The 17,467-nt window shown below is 48.6% G+C and overlaps 7 protein-coding genes across 7 annotated transcripts; 5 read left to right on the top strand and 2 right to left on the bottom strand.

Annotated features, from left to right (window-relative positions):
- Nucleotides 1-546: 546 nt before the first annotated feature.
- N7525_005897 (uncharacterized protein) lies at nt 547-835 on the top strand (the record flags this gene model as incomplete). Its single annotated transcript, XM_061213546.1, has 2 exons — nt 547-566; nt 619-835. 2 exons carry the CDS (start codon nt 547-549, stop codon nt 833-835), a joined length of 237 nt encoding a protein of 78 aa, XP_061070567.1.
- A 683-nt stretch (nt 836-1,518) lies between these two features.
- N7525_005898 (RNA polymerase II mediator complex middle subunit MED1) lies at nt 1,519-3,844 on the top strand (the record flags this gene model as incomplete). The annotated part of the gene is made up of 2 exons (XM_002564306.2): nt 1,519-3,132; nt 3,179-3,844. 2 exons carry the CDS (start codon nt 1,519-1,521, stop codon nt 3,842-3,844), a joined length of 2,280 nt encoding a protein of 759 aa, XP_002564352.2.
- A 4,585-nt stretch (nt 3,845-8,429) lies between these two features.
- Nucleotides 8,430-9,923, top strand: glnA (glutamate--ammonia ligase; the record flags this gene model as incomplete). Its single annotated transcript, XM_002564304.2, has 5 exons — nt 8,430-8,432; nt 8,496-8,534; nt 8,612-8,704; nt 8,925-9,429; nt 9,484-9,923. 5 exons carry the CDS (start codon nt 8,430-8,432, stop codon nt 9,921-9,923), a joined length of 1,080 nt encoding a protein of 359 aa, XP_002564350.2.
- An 876-nt stretch (nt 9,924-10,799) lies between these two features.
- On the bottom strand, nt 10,800-12,633 carry N7525_005900 (putative MFS transporter; the record flags this gene model as incomplete). Its single annotated transcript, XM_002564303.2, has 4 exons — nt 10,800-11,378; nt 11,461-12,055; nt 12,116-12,427; nt 12,479-12,633. The coding sequence occupies 4 exons, from the start codon at nt 12,631-12,633 to the stop codon at nt 10,800-10,802; spliced, it is 1,641 nt and encodes a 546-aa protein (XP_002564349.2).
- A 1,112-nt stretch (nt 12,634-13,745) lies between these two features.
- N7525_005901 (uncharacterized protein) lies at nt 13,746-14,123 on the top strand (the record flags this gene model as incomplete). The annotated part of the gene is made up of 2 exons (XM_061213547.1): nt 13,746-13,893; nt 14,017-14,123. 2 exons carry the CDS (start codon nt 13,746-13,748, stop codon nt 14,121-14,123), a joined length of 255 nt encoding a protein of 84 aa, XP_061070568.1.
- A 430-nt stretch (nt 14,124-14,553) lies between these two features.
- N7525_005902 (uncharacterized protein) lies at nt 14,554-15,133 on the bottom strand (the record flags this gene model as incomplete). The annotated part of the gene is made up of 3 exons (XM_061213548.1): nt 14,554-14,790; nt 14,859-14,924; nt 15,074-15,133. 3 exons carry the CDS (start codon nt 15,131-15,133, stop codon nt 14,554-14,556), a joined length of 363 nt encoding a protein of 120 aa, XP_061070569.1.
- A 1,055-nt stretch (nt 15,134-16,188) lies between these two features.
- N7525_005903 (uncharacterized protein) lies at nt 16,189-17,239 on the top strand (the record flags this gene model as incomplete). The annotated part of the gene is made up of 2 exons (XM_002564301.1): nt 16,189-16,778; nt 16,843-17,239. 2 exons carry the CDS (start codon nt 16,189-16,191, stop codon nt 17,237-17,239), a joined length of 987 nt encoding a protein of 328 aa, XP_002564347.1.
- Nucleotides 17,240-17,467: the final 228 nt, after the last annotated feature.

The following is a 17,467-nucleotide window of genomic DNA, read 5'->3' on the forward strand; positions in this document are numbered from 1 at the left end:
TTGATTGTCCAGATTAACCAAAAGTTAAGGCTTTCCATGGAAACCTCATAGGGCAGTCGCTTTCCCTTGAATAAGACCTCGTAGCTGTGACCGACCTAGTCGTGATAGGGAGGTCAGTTAGGGGTGGGCTACCTGGTAATCTCAGGAATTTGCAACACCTAAGGGGGGTTTTCCAATATCCTTTTTTCTTCCTCCTCTGTTTGACTATTTATGACTCCGTTCTTGCACCTTGATCTCTAAATTTCCGACAGTTTTCGCCCCTGCTTATGCCATGTTCGCTATTATCACCATCACATGTAATACTTGGCCTTCCCGCACTTGTAACACGCCGATGTCGTAGATCGTTCCTTAGGACCCTGGATAGACAAGCCCATGAACCATAAATTCAGCGAAACGCATATAATAGACGCATTGGGGTAAATTAAAGACCCGAGACGACGATAGAAGCGTCAGCTGAGGTATTGCAGACCATCCAAGCGGTGCATACCGCAGCATGCTCTATAACGACAATTCTAGGATCCCCGCTGAACCCGGAGGTAAAAGACCATGGCATGCATTCGATGGTGGTACGTTCACTAACTAAAGATGTCTACCTTTCCCCCCAACATCAGCCAACAGTGTGTTGTCTCACACCATCAAAACAGGTGGACCTAGTGCCCTCGCGCAAAAGATTGGCTTGTTGGAAAAATCCTGCCTTGTGACTCAAAACCAAGACCAAAAAGAACACCAGCCCTGCCAGTATAACGGGACAGAACGAGACCCCATTAGGGCCAACACTGCCCCAGCCGAGACAAGGTCAAGCTCTCCCTACACCATCCCGAGCGAGAGGAGCTGAGGATGTCGATTGTTCACAAGAAAAGCTGGGGAGTTGAATGGGTTGAAAATACAGATGTGGCTCCAGTGTGTCAAATATGTGAAAATATTATCTTTCGGGTCAATTGGCGGAATATGTGGGATGTTAATTGTTATGGACCCCTGCAGACATAGTCCTGTCACTACCCATGAATCCCACCCCCTACTCGTTAGATATTATTCCAATAGACAAAGTTGTATGGAGCGAGGCAATCACACAAATGTATCTCGAGGTACATCTATTGACAGAATATATGAATCAAATACTTCGGTTCAATCAGAATGGGGCCATTGAAGATGTGACGGTGGACGCAAACAATGCAAACATCAGAAAAACACGTGATCGTGTCTTTTGATGGAGCTGTCTGTTTCGGATGTTCTTTGGAACCGAATCGTGCTTGTTAATTGCAGTGTTCACGGGAACGGGGGAGCTTCGGATGTGTCATGATACTTGATCTGTACAATAATTTGACAGTTCTTCCCTTGTGTACCCGCTAAGTCACGACTTGCGCTGGTGAGAATTGAGTCGCATTCAAACATACCCGGCTTCCTTGTGTTCTGTGCTTCGATACTTCTTATGATACCCATTTTTTTCGGACGGATTTTGCTATATCTAACTTCCAATTACTCCTGACATTCTGCTCTGGCCATTCCTTTCATTCTACCATGGCTACTCCCTCGGCCAAACCTGGCGCAACGCCAACTCACCTGTCCTCTCCCCATCCATCCTCCGCTCCTCTATCTCGATCACTCGCCCATAAATCGCCTTCGATGAGAACTCCGACAGGCTCGGGACCCGCACATGCGCATCAAACGAGTGTCTCATCCCATCAGTACGCAACCCCTCTCGCCGCCACTAGTGGGGTCGACGACACTGTCAATTTCAGCTCACCTTCGGCTCTTTTAGCGCTTGGTGGGTATACTGGCATCAGTCCTTCTCCTGCGGTGCATGATGGTCTTGTTGGTGCGGGCATGAACGAGAGCGACATCCAAAACCTCGGGATGCAGGGAATCAAGCTCGGAGTCGCGCGCGACAACGACGAAGAGCAGAGGCATCGCGTCGAGGAGGTGGTTCAGCTCCTACGGGCGCGAGTTTCGGGTAGAGGAGTTTCACGTGAAAGTGTGGAACGGCTGAGTCGACTCGAAGGTTTCGAGTCCATTTGGCAGGACGATAATCTCAACATCGCCGGCAACTTCGTCGATCTTGAGATTGATTTCTACGCTGGTCAGGATGTCGTCAAAGACGTCAGTCTACGATATGCCACGCCTGAATACACTGAAGGTGTGCGGCGCGAGGAAGCTACAGCGGTCTTGAAACGTACCCTCGCACAGTCCCCGGAAGACGCCGAATGTGGGAAATGGAGGTCACTCCAAGAGTTCCACGAAAATTTACAATGGCTTGCAAAGCTTGACAAACTCAGCCAAGAAGTTAACTGCTTTGAGGCGTTGGAGAATCTCGAAGAAAACTTCAGGCGCATCTGGGCGGAAGAAAGCAAGGATGGGAAGCACGGCGGCGAGTATCAGCATCTTTGCGCAGGTGTCATCGGGCGCCCCACCATGCATAAGGGGAGTCGAATTGGGCTCGGCTTGGAATATTGGGTTGAGCAAGCCAAAGTCCTGGATGCGAAGCAGAGCCTACCATCTTCGGATGCTATGGAGATTGACGCACAACATGATGAAGGCTCAAAGGACGAGTTGGATGGTCAAGGCAGATCATGGACTGTCATGATTGAATGCGAAGAGGGGTATCCGTCCCTGCGCATTTCAAAGGAGTGGGTTGGGAGCGAAGTTTTTACTGCGGGTGAAAGCACTGAATTGCTTCCATCAACTGGTGCCGCTGGGTCTGTGAACTGGATTGATCCTCCGCAGACCACGCGGTTAACCCATGGTAACCATGACCCCATGGCGTTGGACTCTAGCATGCTGGAGTCATCGCCACCCAACCGTCGCTTCGTTGGTAAACTTGAACCAGCACTCGACGTTCCTATTCTTGCAGCCTCAGAGATCTATCGTCAGCTCGGTATGCAGCTCCCACAAGAGTTTAAGATGATCACGTACGACGCGTTGTTGGTGTCGGAATCTTCATCCTTGACATCACCTGTCTCATCTCCTCAAATTGGCCGTAGAAAGCGCCGAATGCCAGTGCATGCTTTTGACTCGGAAGGCAAGCAGTATACGAAACAGCATAACTACACTTTCCAATCCTTTGAGTCCATCACCGGGTGCACCATCCGGGATCTACCCTTCTCGCACCCCCGGCAGCTCGCAGATATCCTTCCGGTACGTGTGTTTTCATCCGATGTTGTCTTTCACTAACTCTTTTTAGATCCTACGGCAGTATGCCGTGTTAGCCAATCTGATTCGGAAGACATTTCATCTTCCTAAAGACCAGGCCAACGCCACGGAGTCTTCAAATGCAACCCCCCAAAAACCCCGTGCTCCTCCTGTCCAAACCCCAGACCTCTTCGCTGGCCAAGATGGGCCCATAATCTTGAACAACGATGATCCTAACGAGGAGAGATTGAATCTGCTGCTTGGTCAGAGTAGCTCGGATAATAGCAAGAATGACTCTGGAGTTGGAATTTCAACCCCCTCCAGTGGAGGAAAGAGTCCCAACCGAGTGTCCGTGGACGACGTCAAAGTCGATGTGACATTGCGTATTCAACTCGGCCAGGGGCCTGCTCTCATGTTGCTCATCACAGATCAGAGGAACTACGAGAGCCCCGAAGCCCCGCGATCCGTTCAAACACCCAGACAAATCGCAATTTGCTTTGAAGTCGGGCTCAATGGCCAAATCTCAGTTGTGGATACTGCTGGGTTAGTGGACAGCGAACAGGGTGGTGACACTGAAATGCAGGGAATGGATAACCTTGATCCAGGGCTCCAAGATGTACAAAAGAAGATTGCCAAAGTGCTCGAAGTCTCGCAAGACCTGAGCATCTTGGTTGAGTGGGTATTGCGTTGGATGCAACAGCGGGCTGGCAATGGGTGAGATCCAGTGGTACCGAGATACAACATTCTTGTATTCCCAAACCAAGGCAATCCTTAGTCCCGCAGTTGCTCATGACTGATGTCTGACATTGATATGCAAACCGCTAGGTGCAGTTGTACGTTGGTCGCAATGTATACTGTGGTTAGTGTAACACCTTGCTAGCTGAAGTATCAGTTCGCGCTCGGGGTACTCCACCATCCAAGCGCCACATGACTCATATAATGCATGGGCTGGTGGTTGGCTACTCTTGTCACCAGTTCCTACTTGATTGAGATCTGAATATCTAAATTCTAGATAGTCTCAAGCAAATACTGGATCACACAAAGTGACTAGTGATATATAGATCAACACTATCATTGATTCAATAAGTTGAAGATCCCAAATTACAAAGGTTTTCTAGCTTTGTATACCTAGGTCTGCATGGTACACGGAACCACCGGCGTGGAGAGAGCCAACCTCAGACTACTAGAAGCAACACGCTACGCTGCACGTGGGAGTCCCACGAATCCTGGCCGGCATAGGGAGCAGTTGGTATCGAAGATATGATGGCCAAGATAGTAAAACATCGACAGAGAGTGTGTGTGAAGGAGATGAGAGGGTATTTATACTTTATACTCCCTATCTAGATCGCACATAGCACATTCCAGCGAATAAGAAAACAGAACTCAGAGGGCTGTTGTTACTTGCCTTTTTAAGATAAAGCTGTGGTGTATTTTCTTTTTTAAAAAACACAAACATGGTCCCAGAGTCATCATGCTTACGGAGTACTAACTGTGTGTGGACTACATCTATGGACGTCTGTTTCAGCTTAATGCATGTCACATCCACTATCCATCTCCAACTACATTTCAATGTAACACTTCGTCGACCCTCCAAAGATACACCGAAGGAACTTTCCAAAATACCACAGCTTTCTCAAATAGATACATACCTACCTATGCATGTAGGTGTACCTAAGCAAACAGCCGGCGCTGTTTCAGAGTTGATCAGATAAGTCTAGGCCCCGGACATGATGCGGGGCCAGCCCCGGGTCTACATTGTGCGTGACTTTCGAGGTCTGAATGGCTACTTCATGCCCCCCGTTCACACCTCCGGAGGCAGGCATATGTCGTCGGAACATGACACTATCGATCAGGCGCCAACAGGAAGGTTGCACTAGATTGACGTTGACTGGATTGGTAGAATGAATACCAAGATGCGCCTAGACGGACCAGTACGGTTGTATCTGCAGTTTAATCGAGTCGGGCGTCAATAAGGGCCTGTGCGGATCACATTATACCTAGTACAATGTTGTAGTCTTTGTTTTACTAAATCGGCCAAAAGCCCAGATGTGGTAGAATTTGGACCCTAATGATTGTATATTAAGCGAGACATTAGATCTCAATTTACCCGGCTAATGGATCTGCCAGGTGCAAGGGATACCATGCCAGTGCCATTTGTTGACTTATGAGGCATTATTCGAATTTTGGTGAAATCCACATGAGAAAGGGATTGAAAGTGAGGGTTTTAGCACTGACCATTCGTGTGATTAACCATAAAGGGGCGCTTTTGAGGCTTTTTCTTACTGCCTCTATGTATGTCATAAGCCCTACCACTAAATCATCAGAACAAGAAACCAACTTTTCCATCTTTTCAATTTTATGATGCAACACTTTTTTATGTTCATCTGTGGATCTTGGAAGCGAGCTTTTTAACTAAACCTGGGTACGGGCTGGGCAAGAAGTCCGAAACCAGTATAGAACCTTGGCATGCTATATTCCAAACCTGATGATAAACCTGACGATCTGACGAAGATCCAAGCTATCCATGTGTCATATCCACCGCTTCCGCTTTCGAGCATTCCGATGAGGCATTTTGCAACATCTTTCCGTATAAAAACCCTCAAAATATGTTGGTATACGGAGTAGGGGAATTCGGCTATTCCTAAAGATATGGAACATCTGACCTGATTCGAATCCGGCAAATAAGAAGAAAGCAATTACGTGAATATCAGTTGAATGTGCGATATTCTAGTCAGCGTGGTTTGTCACTGGCGATAAGAGCCAATGGGAAGGGAGCGATAAGAAAGGGGCATGTCGATCTATGGGGGTTTCTGAGATTTTATTGATATTTATATTATTTTCATATTATTTCTTTGATATTATTATTTTATATAGATTATATTTCTTTTCTTTGCTTGAAATGTTCTGTGGTATGTTCTTTGAACTGCATTTTACATATTATAGATACTACAATGTACACGACATCCTGTATCCTCATACAGATACACAGTACCACGCACAGCCCCCCGGACTTGGCCGGTGACTAAGCCCGGATCTAGATGTCTCATGCTATTAATACACCTGCAGTTGAAACTCTTCAGATTTAGATGTGGCTCCAAGAATATGCCTCCAAGGTGATCTGGTATTGCACTAAATATACAACATACAAAACCTGGAGAAAGCACAGGGCTGAAGATCGGAACCTCAGCCACTCACTCACCTTAGATCCCTGAAACTCCCGACATCTGCCAGACTTCCATTTGCCGGAGAAAATACGGGGGAAGAAGATCTCTTTCGCCACTTTTATTCTTCCTTGGAGAATCCCTGACCTAAATCTCCCGAGATGCATATTCTGTCCCATATGAGAATATAGACTACAATGTTCTTACCTAAGAAAACGTACCCAAAATCACCCACGGACTCGTGACTCTTATAGTACATAATTGAAATCACACATATGAATAACCGAAATGCCTGCTCGACCTGTAATACTGCTTTGATTCTCTTATCCATGGCCGGTGTCGGGGTGGTCCTAGCAAAGCGGTCTGATTGGTCCAATTAATGAATCGACGGGGGTTTCGAGAACGTTTTGCCACGGTCCACCCCACTGGTCCGACTATGACTCGATCCCAGACGCGGCGTGGCTGGCTTCTCCAGTCAATGGAGTTGGGATGGAGTTTTTGCGGAGTTTGTGCGGACCTTGTATTACAGAGGTATAGCCGATGTACTCTATACCGGTCCGGCTCGCGTGATAAAGTACATGTGCGGCTACCCGGTCCGACCTGCTGCAGGAACAGATATACAAAGGTCTAAGAGATAATGCGTGTAAAAAGTACAGGTACTTGGGAAAACAAGAAGTTCTAGCCGTCTCACAAGCCACGCGATAATGAAATCGCGCTACTGTCATTTGGTGATAGCTCCGAAGGGCAGATCTCAGGAACCGCGGAGTACTTAGCCGTTCGCGTTGTACAGTTTCGAGGGCTATTTTCGCGACGCGCGCGTGATTAAAATTGCATAATTCAAGGGCCAAAAAAAAGAATCTAGAATTCACCTTGCTTTTTCGTCTACAGTTCCTCATGCACTTGCGGGATTTGCAGCTGATATGCGCTCGGCCCAAGGGTCCTGGCGTCGGCTTGCTAAGAAGCGTGACCAACGTATCACCGACTATCTATGGAGTACTCAGCATGGATATTTACACTTTTGAGGGGAACATGTGTAGTATGTCAGGGGGTAGGTAGACCCGGATAAGACGAGGAGCCCTATTTCGGAGAGAATGCCGGGATAAGAACCAGATATGGAAGGCCATGCGCTATATTCGGCTCTACATATAACATCCCCTGTAACTAATGCCTCTAATTGTATATATCTTATCGGTCCAACGGGAGAAGAAGGATCATATTGCATTTCAGTGCATTTCATAGAGTTTCATTACAAGGCCTGATTGGGCACTAATTAGGGCTATCGCCAGTCAGCACGGAGTCTTGACTGGTTCGGGTGGCGGGAGCGGTTTGGTAGACATGGCAAAGATGCGGAGGTGAAAGTCCGGAGAAGAGCTACATTGTACGGGAGTACGGAGTGCGGAGAATACAATAGAGTGCTAGTTCGCATCTAGATTCGAATATAACAAATCAAACTGCTATAAGAGTAGATCTCTCGGCGAGGACCGGCGAAAGATGTCTAGATGATGCGACGATGATGACACGGAAGTTAGCGAGTGGCGTTGAATTCGGTAAAAAAGGTGAAACTTCATATTCACAGGCTACAGCGTTCCCTCGGTTGTGAAAAGAAAAATAAAAGGGTTGAGATAGTTGTTCTATTTTGATATTGAGGCATTAAAAATGTTATATTGAAAATAGGGAAGTACTAAAATAGAGTGAGGGCTTTTCTGTTCCCCCAACAACCCGGTTTCAGGAGAGAGACTGCCGACTACGCGCACAGTTTGTATGAGGTACTTTATCAGTACCCTGTATTGGGCCACGACTTTACTGTCACAATACAACGCTAACCTATTTAGGAAGTGGCTGAGCCGCGCCTTCCTGATTTTGCCAAGAAATAAATTCCAAAAAATTCAAAAAATCAAAAAAAGAAATTCCCAAAAAGGAAAAAGTCAGTGACTAAATTTAAATTCTTTTTTTCTTTTCCCAGAGTTATCATCCCTCCCTTGCCCCTCCACATCTTTAAAACTCATTCTCTCCTCCTTTGGATTTTCCCATCCATATTCAATTTGCTTTTCTTCTCGAGGTCCCTGTTTACCTTCCTTCGGGATCCTCTCTTTAAGTCATTGCTTGAAAACTTCGTTATAAACACACACATCCATATTCACTATGGTACGGGTCATCTCTTCATCTCTTGTGTGTAGAACCAAATCTGACCTCTTTTTCTCTCTACAGGCGTCCGAATCGGCAACTGTCATCTCCAACACGGGGAATGTGCGTTTGATTCTTGATTTTGGATTTCCGCAATGGCCTTTGAGCCAGCGAGGAATGACACATACTGACTGAAGCAGCTCATGAAGTACATGAACCTCGACCAGCGTGGTCGCATCCAGGCTGAATACGTTTGGATTGATGCCAACGGTGGCACTCGCTCCAAGACAAAGGTATGACTCATCTCAATCTGGTTCCCCAGTTGTTTATCTTGGGGACTACACACTGTGGGCTTGTGGGGCGTGGTTGCTGCATGTTCTTATCTAGAGTCCCCTCTCGGGTCTCGATAAGCCCTGTGCACGGAGATTCTTGATTTAGCATGCGACGCAGCCACCCGCCGTCACGTGAGATAGCGCTCCTGCGGAACAACTCACTAACTCGAATCGTTCACAGACTCTGTTCAAGCCCGTCACGAGTGTCGATGAGCTCCCCGAGTGGAACTTCGACGGTTCCTCCACCAGCCAAGCCCCCGGTGACAACTCCGATGTCTACCTTCGCCCCGTGGCTTACTACCCCGACCCCTTCCGCCAGGGTGACAACATCCTTGTCCTCTGCGAGACCTGGGATGCTGATGGAAGCCCTAACAAGTACAACTACCGCCACGAAGCCAACCGTCTGATGGAGACCAACGCCCACGAGGGCTTCTGGTTCGGTCTGGAACAGGAGTACACTCTCCTCGGTACTGATGGATGGCCTTACGGCTGGCCCCGTGGTGGTTTCCCCGGTGCCCAGGGTCCTTACTACTGCGGTGTCGGTACCGGCAAGGTCTACTGCCGTGATATCGTCGAGGCTCACTACCGTGCCTGCTTGTACGCCGGTATCAACATCTCCGGTATCAACGCTGAGGTCATGCCCTCCCAGTGGGAGTACCAGGTCGGCCCCTGCCCTGGCATCGACAGTAAGTTTGGAACCCCCCGACAATAGAATATCACGAGACTAACTGTTTCTTAAGTGGGTGATCACCTCTGGATGTCCCGTTTCCTTCTCCACCGTGTCGCTGAAGAGTTCGGCGTCCGTATCTCTTTCGAGCCCAAGCCCATCAAGGGTGAGTGGAACGGTGCCGGTCTTCACTCCAACGTTTCCACCAACGCCACTCGTGCCGAGGGTGGTATGAAGGCTATTGAGGCCGCCATGAAGAAGTTCGAGGCCCGCCACGTTGAGCACATCGCCGTCTACGGTGAAGGTAACGAGGAGCGTCTCACTGGTCGCCACGAGACCGGTAACATTGATAAGTTCTCTTACGGTGTCGCCGACCGTGGTGGCTCCATCCGTATCCCGCGCCAGGTCGCGAAAGATAACAAGGGATACTTCGAGGACCGCCGCCCCGCGTCGAACGCTGATCCCTACCAGATCACTGGTATCATCGTTGAGACTATGTGTGGTGGCCTTTAAATGGATAGAAGGAATCATTTGGTCTTAGCGCTCCGATACCCTCGGCGTCAACCTGGGAGTCGGACCAGAGCGGCCTGACTGTGTGAGGGAGCCCCCATAGATGCTCTGTGATCTGCCTTTTCTCTCTTCCTCTTCCTGTCTTCCTTCTCCTGTTCTGTCCTTTCTTTCTCCCGGTTCCAGTGTCCGCCTATTGCGTCCTGCTGGCCCTCCCTCGTTGCACCAGCCGCACTTATTTCTTTTCGTTTTTTTCTGTTTCCTCTCGACTACCCTTCGCAGGGTAATGTGACACGTACAATAGCATAGAATATTCATGGATGGGAAAAACCGCACCATCGTTTATCGAGAGATATCATACTGATATCGTTCCTCTGGAGAATCGACAATTAATACCAAGTTAACAATTTTGCACTGACCCTCACCTTGGAGTAATTTTCGTGTTTGATTCAACCTGAACTCTTTGTACTTTTCTGAATTAGTCTCATTGGTCTTATTAGATTAGAGTACCTCGCCAGATCGTCTTCGTGACACATGGGAGGATCTTGAACTCAATCTAGTATCACATTTCAGCATCCAATGGAAGTCTTCTTCTTCTCTTATGCAGAGTATGGAGTGTATGACAGTCTCGAATGGCCGAGCATGATTAACGTCAAAAAGCATGGAAGTGGAATACTTCAGTTCATTTAATTGACTAGTTTTGCCCTTGGGAAGCAGGGTATCCTAAAATATCCTAAAAGTGTAGGTCCAATATTAGATGTATTCACTCCCTTTTAGTTCTATAGAAGTCCCCCACAGCAGCAACATTAGAGAAATATAGCAACACTTTTACCATCCCACCACGGCCACACCACAACATACACAGAGAAGTCTACCTAGCACTCACCTTCCCAGCCTCAACCAACGCCTAACACCAGCCCCCAACCCATGCAAACCACGCTGACGCACCTCCCGCCTCGCAGCCCCATCAACCGCCCCATCAACACCATCACCACGATATCTCCCGTCAACAAAACGCAACAAAACCTCCATCAACGCCGCAGAGAGAATACTCCCCGCCAGAATCCCAATCATGACAAGGTTACTCTTCCTATACTTCTCACGGCCGGGCGCCTCGTAATCACTCTTCCACCCAGAATACAGCGCATACGTCGTGAGGATACTACCCAGATTACCGAGTCCGGAGACAACAGCCGACGCAGCAGCGACGCCGACCTCGCCGTGTCGAGGCTGGAATATCTCCGTCGTCCAGGTCATCGTTATCGGGACTGTTGGGCCGAGTCCGAACCCGACGATTAGGAGTCCGCCGTACCGCGGCCATGGGTTTGCGTCTGTGCCCGCGTAGGTTGTTAGGAGGAGGCCGAGGATTTGTAGGAGGACGGGAATTGAGAAGAAGATTGCGCGGTGGCGGTGGAAGCGGTCTGAGAGGGGTGTTACTAGGAGGATGGCGATGAGGTCCATCTGGGATGTGTTAGTTGGTGGGAACTTGGAGAGCCAAAAGAAGAGCAAAAGAGAAGAAAAGGAAAGGAAAAGGAAACCATACAATCCAAATCGGAGCCGTCAACAAACTCAAAGAAACATCACTCAACGTCGGGTCGATAGCCTTGATAATCAAGTTCGCGTACAACTGCACGCCAATACCAACACCCACAACACCAAAGTACATAACCAGCAGCGGATACAATCTCCAATCCAAAAACACCGCAAGCAGATCCCGCAGTGTCCACGCATTCGAGTGGTAAACACGCTTCAGGTCATGGTAATGCACGACCGCATCGGCGCCTTTCAGCGCAGGCGCCGTAGCCGGCACCCAGCGCAACAACCGGGCGCGTTTTGGCGCGGGTTCGCCCGGCGGCGTGGGTCTGTCTGGTAGCCACCATAGCAGAGCGAAGCCGAGGGCGACGGTGATGACGCCGTAGACGAGGAACATCCACTGGAAGCCGACGAGGCCGTGGGCGCCGTCCATTTTTTGGAAGCCGGCGGAGACGAGCCCGACGACCGCGGCGGAGACTTGTGAGGCTGTGAAGTATTGCCCGATTCGTTTGCCGATGCGTGAGGGCGGGTAGAATAGCGTTAGATAGTATGTCATTCCCGGCCACATGCCTGCTGTGACGATACCGAGGAGGAGGCGGAGGAGACTAGGTTTTTGTTAGATATACGTTATGACATAGAATAAGGGTTTGATTGGGTTGACGTACTAGAAGCTCCAGGCTGCTTTCATGGCGGCGAGACAGCTTCCGATTAGACCTACGCTGATCACGATGCGGCTCATCCAGACGTGGGGGCTTAGGCGGGTCATGATTAGGTTTGAGGGGAGGTCGAAGATCACGTAGCAGACGTAGAAGAGGGCGAGACCAGTTGAGATCTGGTGTCGGGTTAGGTTGAGCACGCTTCCCAGGTCATGGCCGGTGTCTGTGTTCATTGTTTGTGCTAGGCCTACGTTCGACCGGATGGCCGAACAGAGGAAGTAGAGGATCCAAAATGCGGAGATGATGCGCCGGTCCAGTTTTCTGTTCCAGGTTAGATTTGAGATTGGAATGTCTCTTGGAGGTGCGAATCACCTGTAGATTCGTTCAATGTTGGCCACGCTGTGGTCCTCGGAGTCGATGTCGTCCGAGGATTTCTGGCTTTGAGGCGCTTCTGGCTGCTCGGAGATGTCCTCGGAGACAGGTTGCTTGTCGATACCAACAGAGGCATGTTGATGTTCGGTGGACATGTTGTCGTTTTATTATTATTATATGTGTATAAACTCTTTTTTTTTATTCGGCCTCTTTGCGGGCAAGCAGTCAAGTGACTGTACCTAAGCGCTGGTTAAAGCAGTGCCAATTGAAGGACACCAATAGCCTATAGGCCAGATATCAGAGGGAGTTCTGTGGATTATGAGTCAGTGAAATTCATGTATCAATTTCTCTCGGAGTCCTTTACCGAGGTCAGAGGTAAACATACGTTGACTTGGACGGGAGAAAAAGGAAGATTCCGTTTTCGGATCTGATAAAGAGAGAGGGGTGGATCTTGGCGGAGAGAAAACACCTGAACTCTCTCGATATATAAGGGAAGTCTTATAGTCCTAGACTAGGAATCGCGTGACTCATAGACCCAAATATCCGAGAATAAATTCCAAAATGCCCGTTGAGATTAATATTGAGGTTGAGGTGGAGGGAAAATCCTTCCCTTTTCCCCCAACGAGCCCCCGAGCTCTTCACCGAGGATAACCTTAAATCTTTTTTTTTTTTTCTTTCCCGAGGATATCTTTACCTCCTATGGATGGTCCGTTCTATATATACATATATGTATGCACTGGTGTTTTGATTGGTATATTTCTACTTTGGCTCTAGTCCCTTGCAGAGCTTTTAGCTGTCAGAAGCTGTCTGAATGCTATAAACATCTATGGATACTATAAACACACTGTTCAGCCATATCCAACACTCAAAAATAGCACACCAAGCAATGACTCAGAACTACTGAAATTCTAGCAATTGCAATTCTTACAATTGTTAGAATTTAGAATTCAAGTTATCTCTTTTTTGTATTCTCATTAGCATCATCTTGATCGCCGGTCTCGGGGCTATCACGTGCTCTCTCAGATAGACTAATCGGGTGATGTTAGGGCTCGATGTCAGAAGATAAGCCAGTCCATTATAATCATGATGTCGACCCTTAACATCCCATATTTTTACCGTCTTGGGCACATCGGCATCCTCCGACGTGAAGCTGCAATGTCCGACACGGCCATTGACCAGTACCGACCCCCACTTAACAGGCAAAAACCCCATATCCTCGCCCCCATTGACCGACTGTACTCTTATCTTCGTTTGGATCAAAGGCCGGATGACACGCAGCGGTAATTGCAAGGCTGCAGCTCCCCGCCACCGGCATTGCCGTCTTAAACGGTTTGAAACCAAGCCCCGCGAGGCAGAAGAACATGAAGCCTCCAATTGCGAGAGAACTGACTATCGCGACGGGCGAGTACCCACAGGTAATTAAGTCTCCCTCAAGATCCCTAGAGCTTGCTAACGCTTGGACAGGTCATCAATGCATTAGTTGATAAGTCTGCCGCTTGCGGTCTGGAGGGGATGAAACAAAAGTTATCCATGAATAGGAACAAGCTGTACTGTGTTGGACAGTAGCGAAGAGGCAAACCGCGATGCAGTAGCAAGCTCGATCATGGTACGAGCTGAGAATGGAAACAAGCTTGGACTGGGCTAGTCGTAGATATATTCAGAAAGAGAACTGACATCGGACAGGGAATCTAAAATAACGAAATTACTGCGAGACTCCTTGGGTGGACGGACAAAGACGTGCATAGTTGCTACTATCTTGCCTTGTTAGTCTAGTTAGGAAGAAACCGTCTCTATATTAGTTTACGCATCTCGTGCCAGCTTCACGATGTGTATCTTGATAATTTGGATACCTTGGAGACCACTATGCACAAATCATACTCGTATTGCTTTTCCAATGAATTACACTCTTACATACTTTGGGCTTAAGCCCCCTTCAACACTCATCCTCCCCCAATCTCTATCTTGCACCCATCGAATGACAACACGATTTCGAGAATCCCTAGCATAACAGGTTCGTGCGTGGTCACGCAAAGAAAATACCTAGTTCGCCGATGATACAGACCTCGCGGATACAGCTATCCTCCGGTATATACGTAGTAATCGGGCATACACGGCGAGGAATGGCAACCCAAGGTCCACAGAACAACTGGCTCTCCCATCGGCCACCTAGGCGGTTCGATGTCACCATCGGAGTTAAAGTCCGCAGGCCAACGGACATGGCGTTGGCGGATGGGGACGCCCGTAGTAATGCCCAGAAAAACGGGAGCATCGGACAGTCGAACGTCCGATGGCGGGGTGATGAAATGGCCGGCCTGTGTTGGTATAGTGAATCAGAGCAAATAGCTCCCACTCTTTATATATGCGCGTGATGGGTGATCACGCTCTGTGTCGCCATCTCCTCGAGGGAGCCGTGTCCCTTTTCCTTCCCTTGTTCCTCTTGGATATCCTGTTTAATATGCCGTCAGCCAATGTTTTAAGACTCCATGTTTTGCGCACGGATAGGACATTTCGATCCAATGAGGTGAGTGTAAAAAGAAGTCTTCCGGGAGCAAGTAAACAGATAGGAAATAAAGGAGAGATTTGAGTCAAACGCACAATTGTATAGACATCGCAGTTGATAAGTCTGACACGAACACAGCCGTGGAGCGTGGCCATCACGTTCCTAGCTAGGAAAGATGACGAGAGCTTCATGGTGAAGCCACTCCAAATCTTTCTCCATGCCCTTCAGCTGATCTCTATAGAACCAGTGGTAATGTAAAGCGTTCATCATAGCTTCCTGCTTGTCCATAAGGCGATGCCCTCGTTTGTCCACGATCGCGGGTGCGGTGACGGGTCCGCTTTGAGCTTTGAGAGCTCTCCCGGTTGAGCGTAGGTGAAGGGATGGGCCGAGTGTCGGCCACTTTATTCGTGTTAGCTGAGTTTGTAGGGGATCGGAGTGTATCTCACTGGTTAAGGATTTCGGTAAATAGGAGAGGTGGTTATGGCTATATTGCACTGTAGCCATATCTGTAGCTAGCGCGTTGTTCTGAGGTCTTGTAGGCTAATAGATCATACTTTGCTGTGATTGTTGATTGTAGTGGGTGCAAGTTGCGTATATACTTCCTTTCAGGTAAAGCTACCTGTATATAGCCATAGTCGTCTTGCCTTTATATATAGTGCCTTTTCCCCTTCCAAAATAGCTGAGGTAGGTGGAATGAAGAAATAACGAGAAAAGTAGAAGGGCTACCTATATATATATGAAGTAGCTCTTTATTTGACAAAGAGGCACAGCAAACACGAAATACTACAAATAATAAGTGACCAGTTCAACCGCAAGACCGCCTGACCCTTTGCATCTACATCAAAGGCTACCAAGCCTAGATGTCTACATTTTCAAGTCTCTTCTTGGTCCTATACAGCGAAACCCGTAAAAGAACCCAAAAAAAGCGGCTCGAGTCCGCCAAGCAGGGCCACCTCGTATTTGCGAGCAACAGGCCCAACCACCACAAGCCAAATGCCCCCGTATTCCCGCGAATACGAACAACAACCCTAAACAGACTCTCTCAGGTGTTTGCCTTCAATTCAGCCGTATAGATGTATCGACCCTCCATATATAAAATGGCACTTCCACCTCAACCTCCACATTCTCCAAAGAGAAACACAAGCAGGGTGCCATCCAAACAGCTACAAGCTACCCAATCTCTGGACTATACCCCTAATAACTCCCCAAGATGCTCTCCCCACTCCCCTCCCTCACAGCCCTAGTGCTATCCCTCCTGCTAGCCAGTATAGCAACCAGCACATCCACCGAAGACACACCCCAGCTTTTCACCAACATGACCCTGACCACAGACGACATCTTCTCCCTCTTCGATACCCCACTAAACACCCGCGACCTGCAGTGTCGCGCCGGGTACAGCCAATGCGCCTACAACTCCCGGCGCTGCTGTCCGACCGGCGGGAAATGCTGCGGGAATGGGTACTGCGCCGATGCAGGCGAGACGTGCTGCACCGGCGGTGGGACGTGTCGGGTTGGGTACAAGTGCTGCGCTGGCTCGACGGGATGTGCGCCGAGTGATGGGCAGTGCTGTACCGGTGGTTACTACTGTCCCGCGGGGAAGACGTGTCGTATCTATAAAGGGCGCAAGGTTTGCTGTCCGTTGACGGGTTGTTCGGGGGAATATGATGGGATTGGGTCTGGGGGGTCGCTTACGGGGTCGGATACTACGTCTACGTCTACGTCTACTGAGACGGAGACGGAGACTGCTACGACAACTTATGTTGATGTTGATTGGGATTATTATTATACTACTATCTACTGGTATGGGTTTGGTTTGGTGTCTTGCATTGTCCGCTGACTTGCTGACTTGCTGACTTCCTTATAGGACTTATTGGTTCTATTACTGGACTTCTTATGCCCCCTACACTGTTCGGACGGTTACGTCTACTACCACCACTACTCGCACTGTCTTTTCTGTTTTTGCGTCGAATAGCGCTGAGGCGACTTCCTCGCTCAGGGAGAGTTCGTCTAGTTACTCGTTCTCGACTCCTTACGAGGCGACTTCTCTGGCAAGCTCGTCGGACCCTGTCACGTTGAGAACGGGTTCCCCTGCTCCGACTGCTACTTCCTCGCTTGATTCGACATATGGGATTATCGCAGGTCCACTCAATGGGGAAGGTTCTACTGGTTCTGCTCCGAGTGTGAGCATTATTGGGAATGGCATTGGCATCCTGGCTGCTGTCTTGGCTGCTGCAATTGGTGGATTGGCCTTCGGGCTGTGAGGGGCTTGGGTAGGATGTGGTTTAAGGCATGGAAGTTCAACGGGTCATTTGTGATTGAATCTTATCGTTGATACGTTCCAAGGTTTGATCTACACGATATTTATATAATATGCAATACTTAATGACTGTATTCCGTAATTCATAAAATATCCATCCAGCACCCGATATAGATACTTACTGGGTCGTTGACTAATATCAGCAAAATGTCCTTGAAATGAGCAAGAGCAA

This window comes from Penicillium rubens (genome assembly GCF_028828025.1).
Source record: "Penicillium rubens strain IBT 27055 chromosome Unknown utg000002l_segment0_segment0, whole genome shotgun sequence".
Classification (NCBI taxonomy): domain Eukaryota; kingdom Fungi; phylum Ascomycota; class Eurotiomycetes; order Eurotiales; family Aspergillaceae; genus Penicillium; species Penicillium rubens.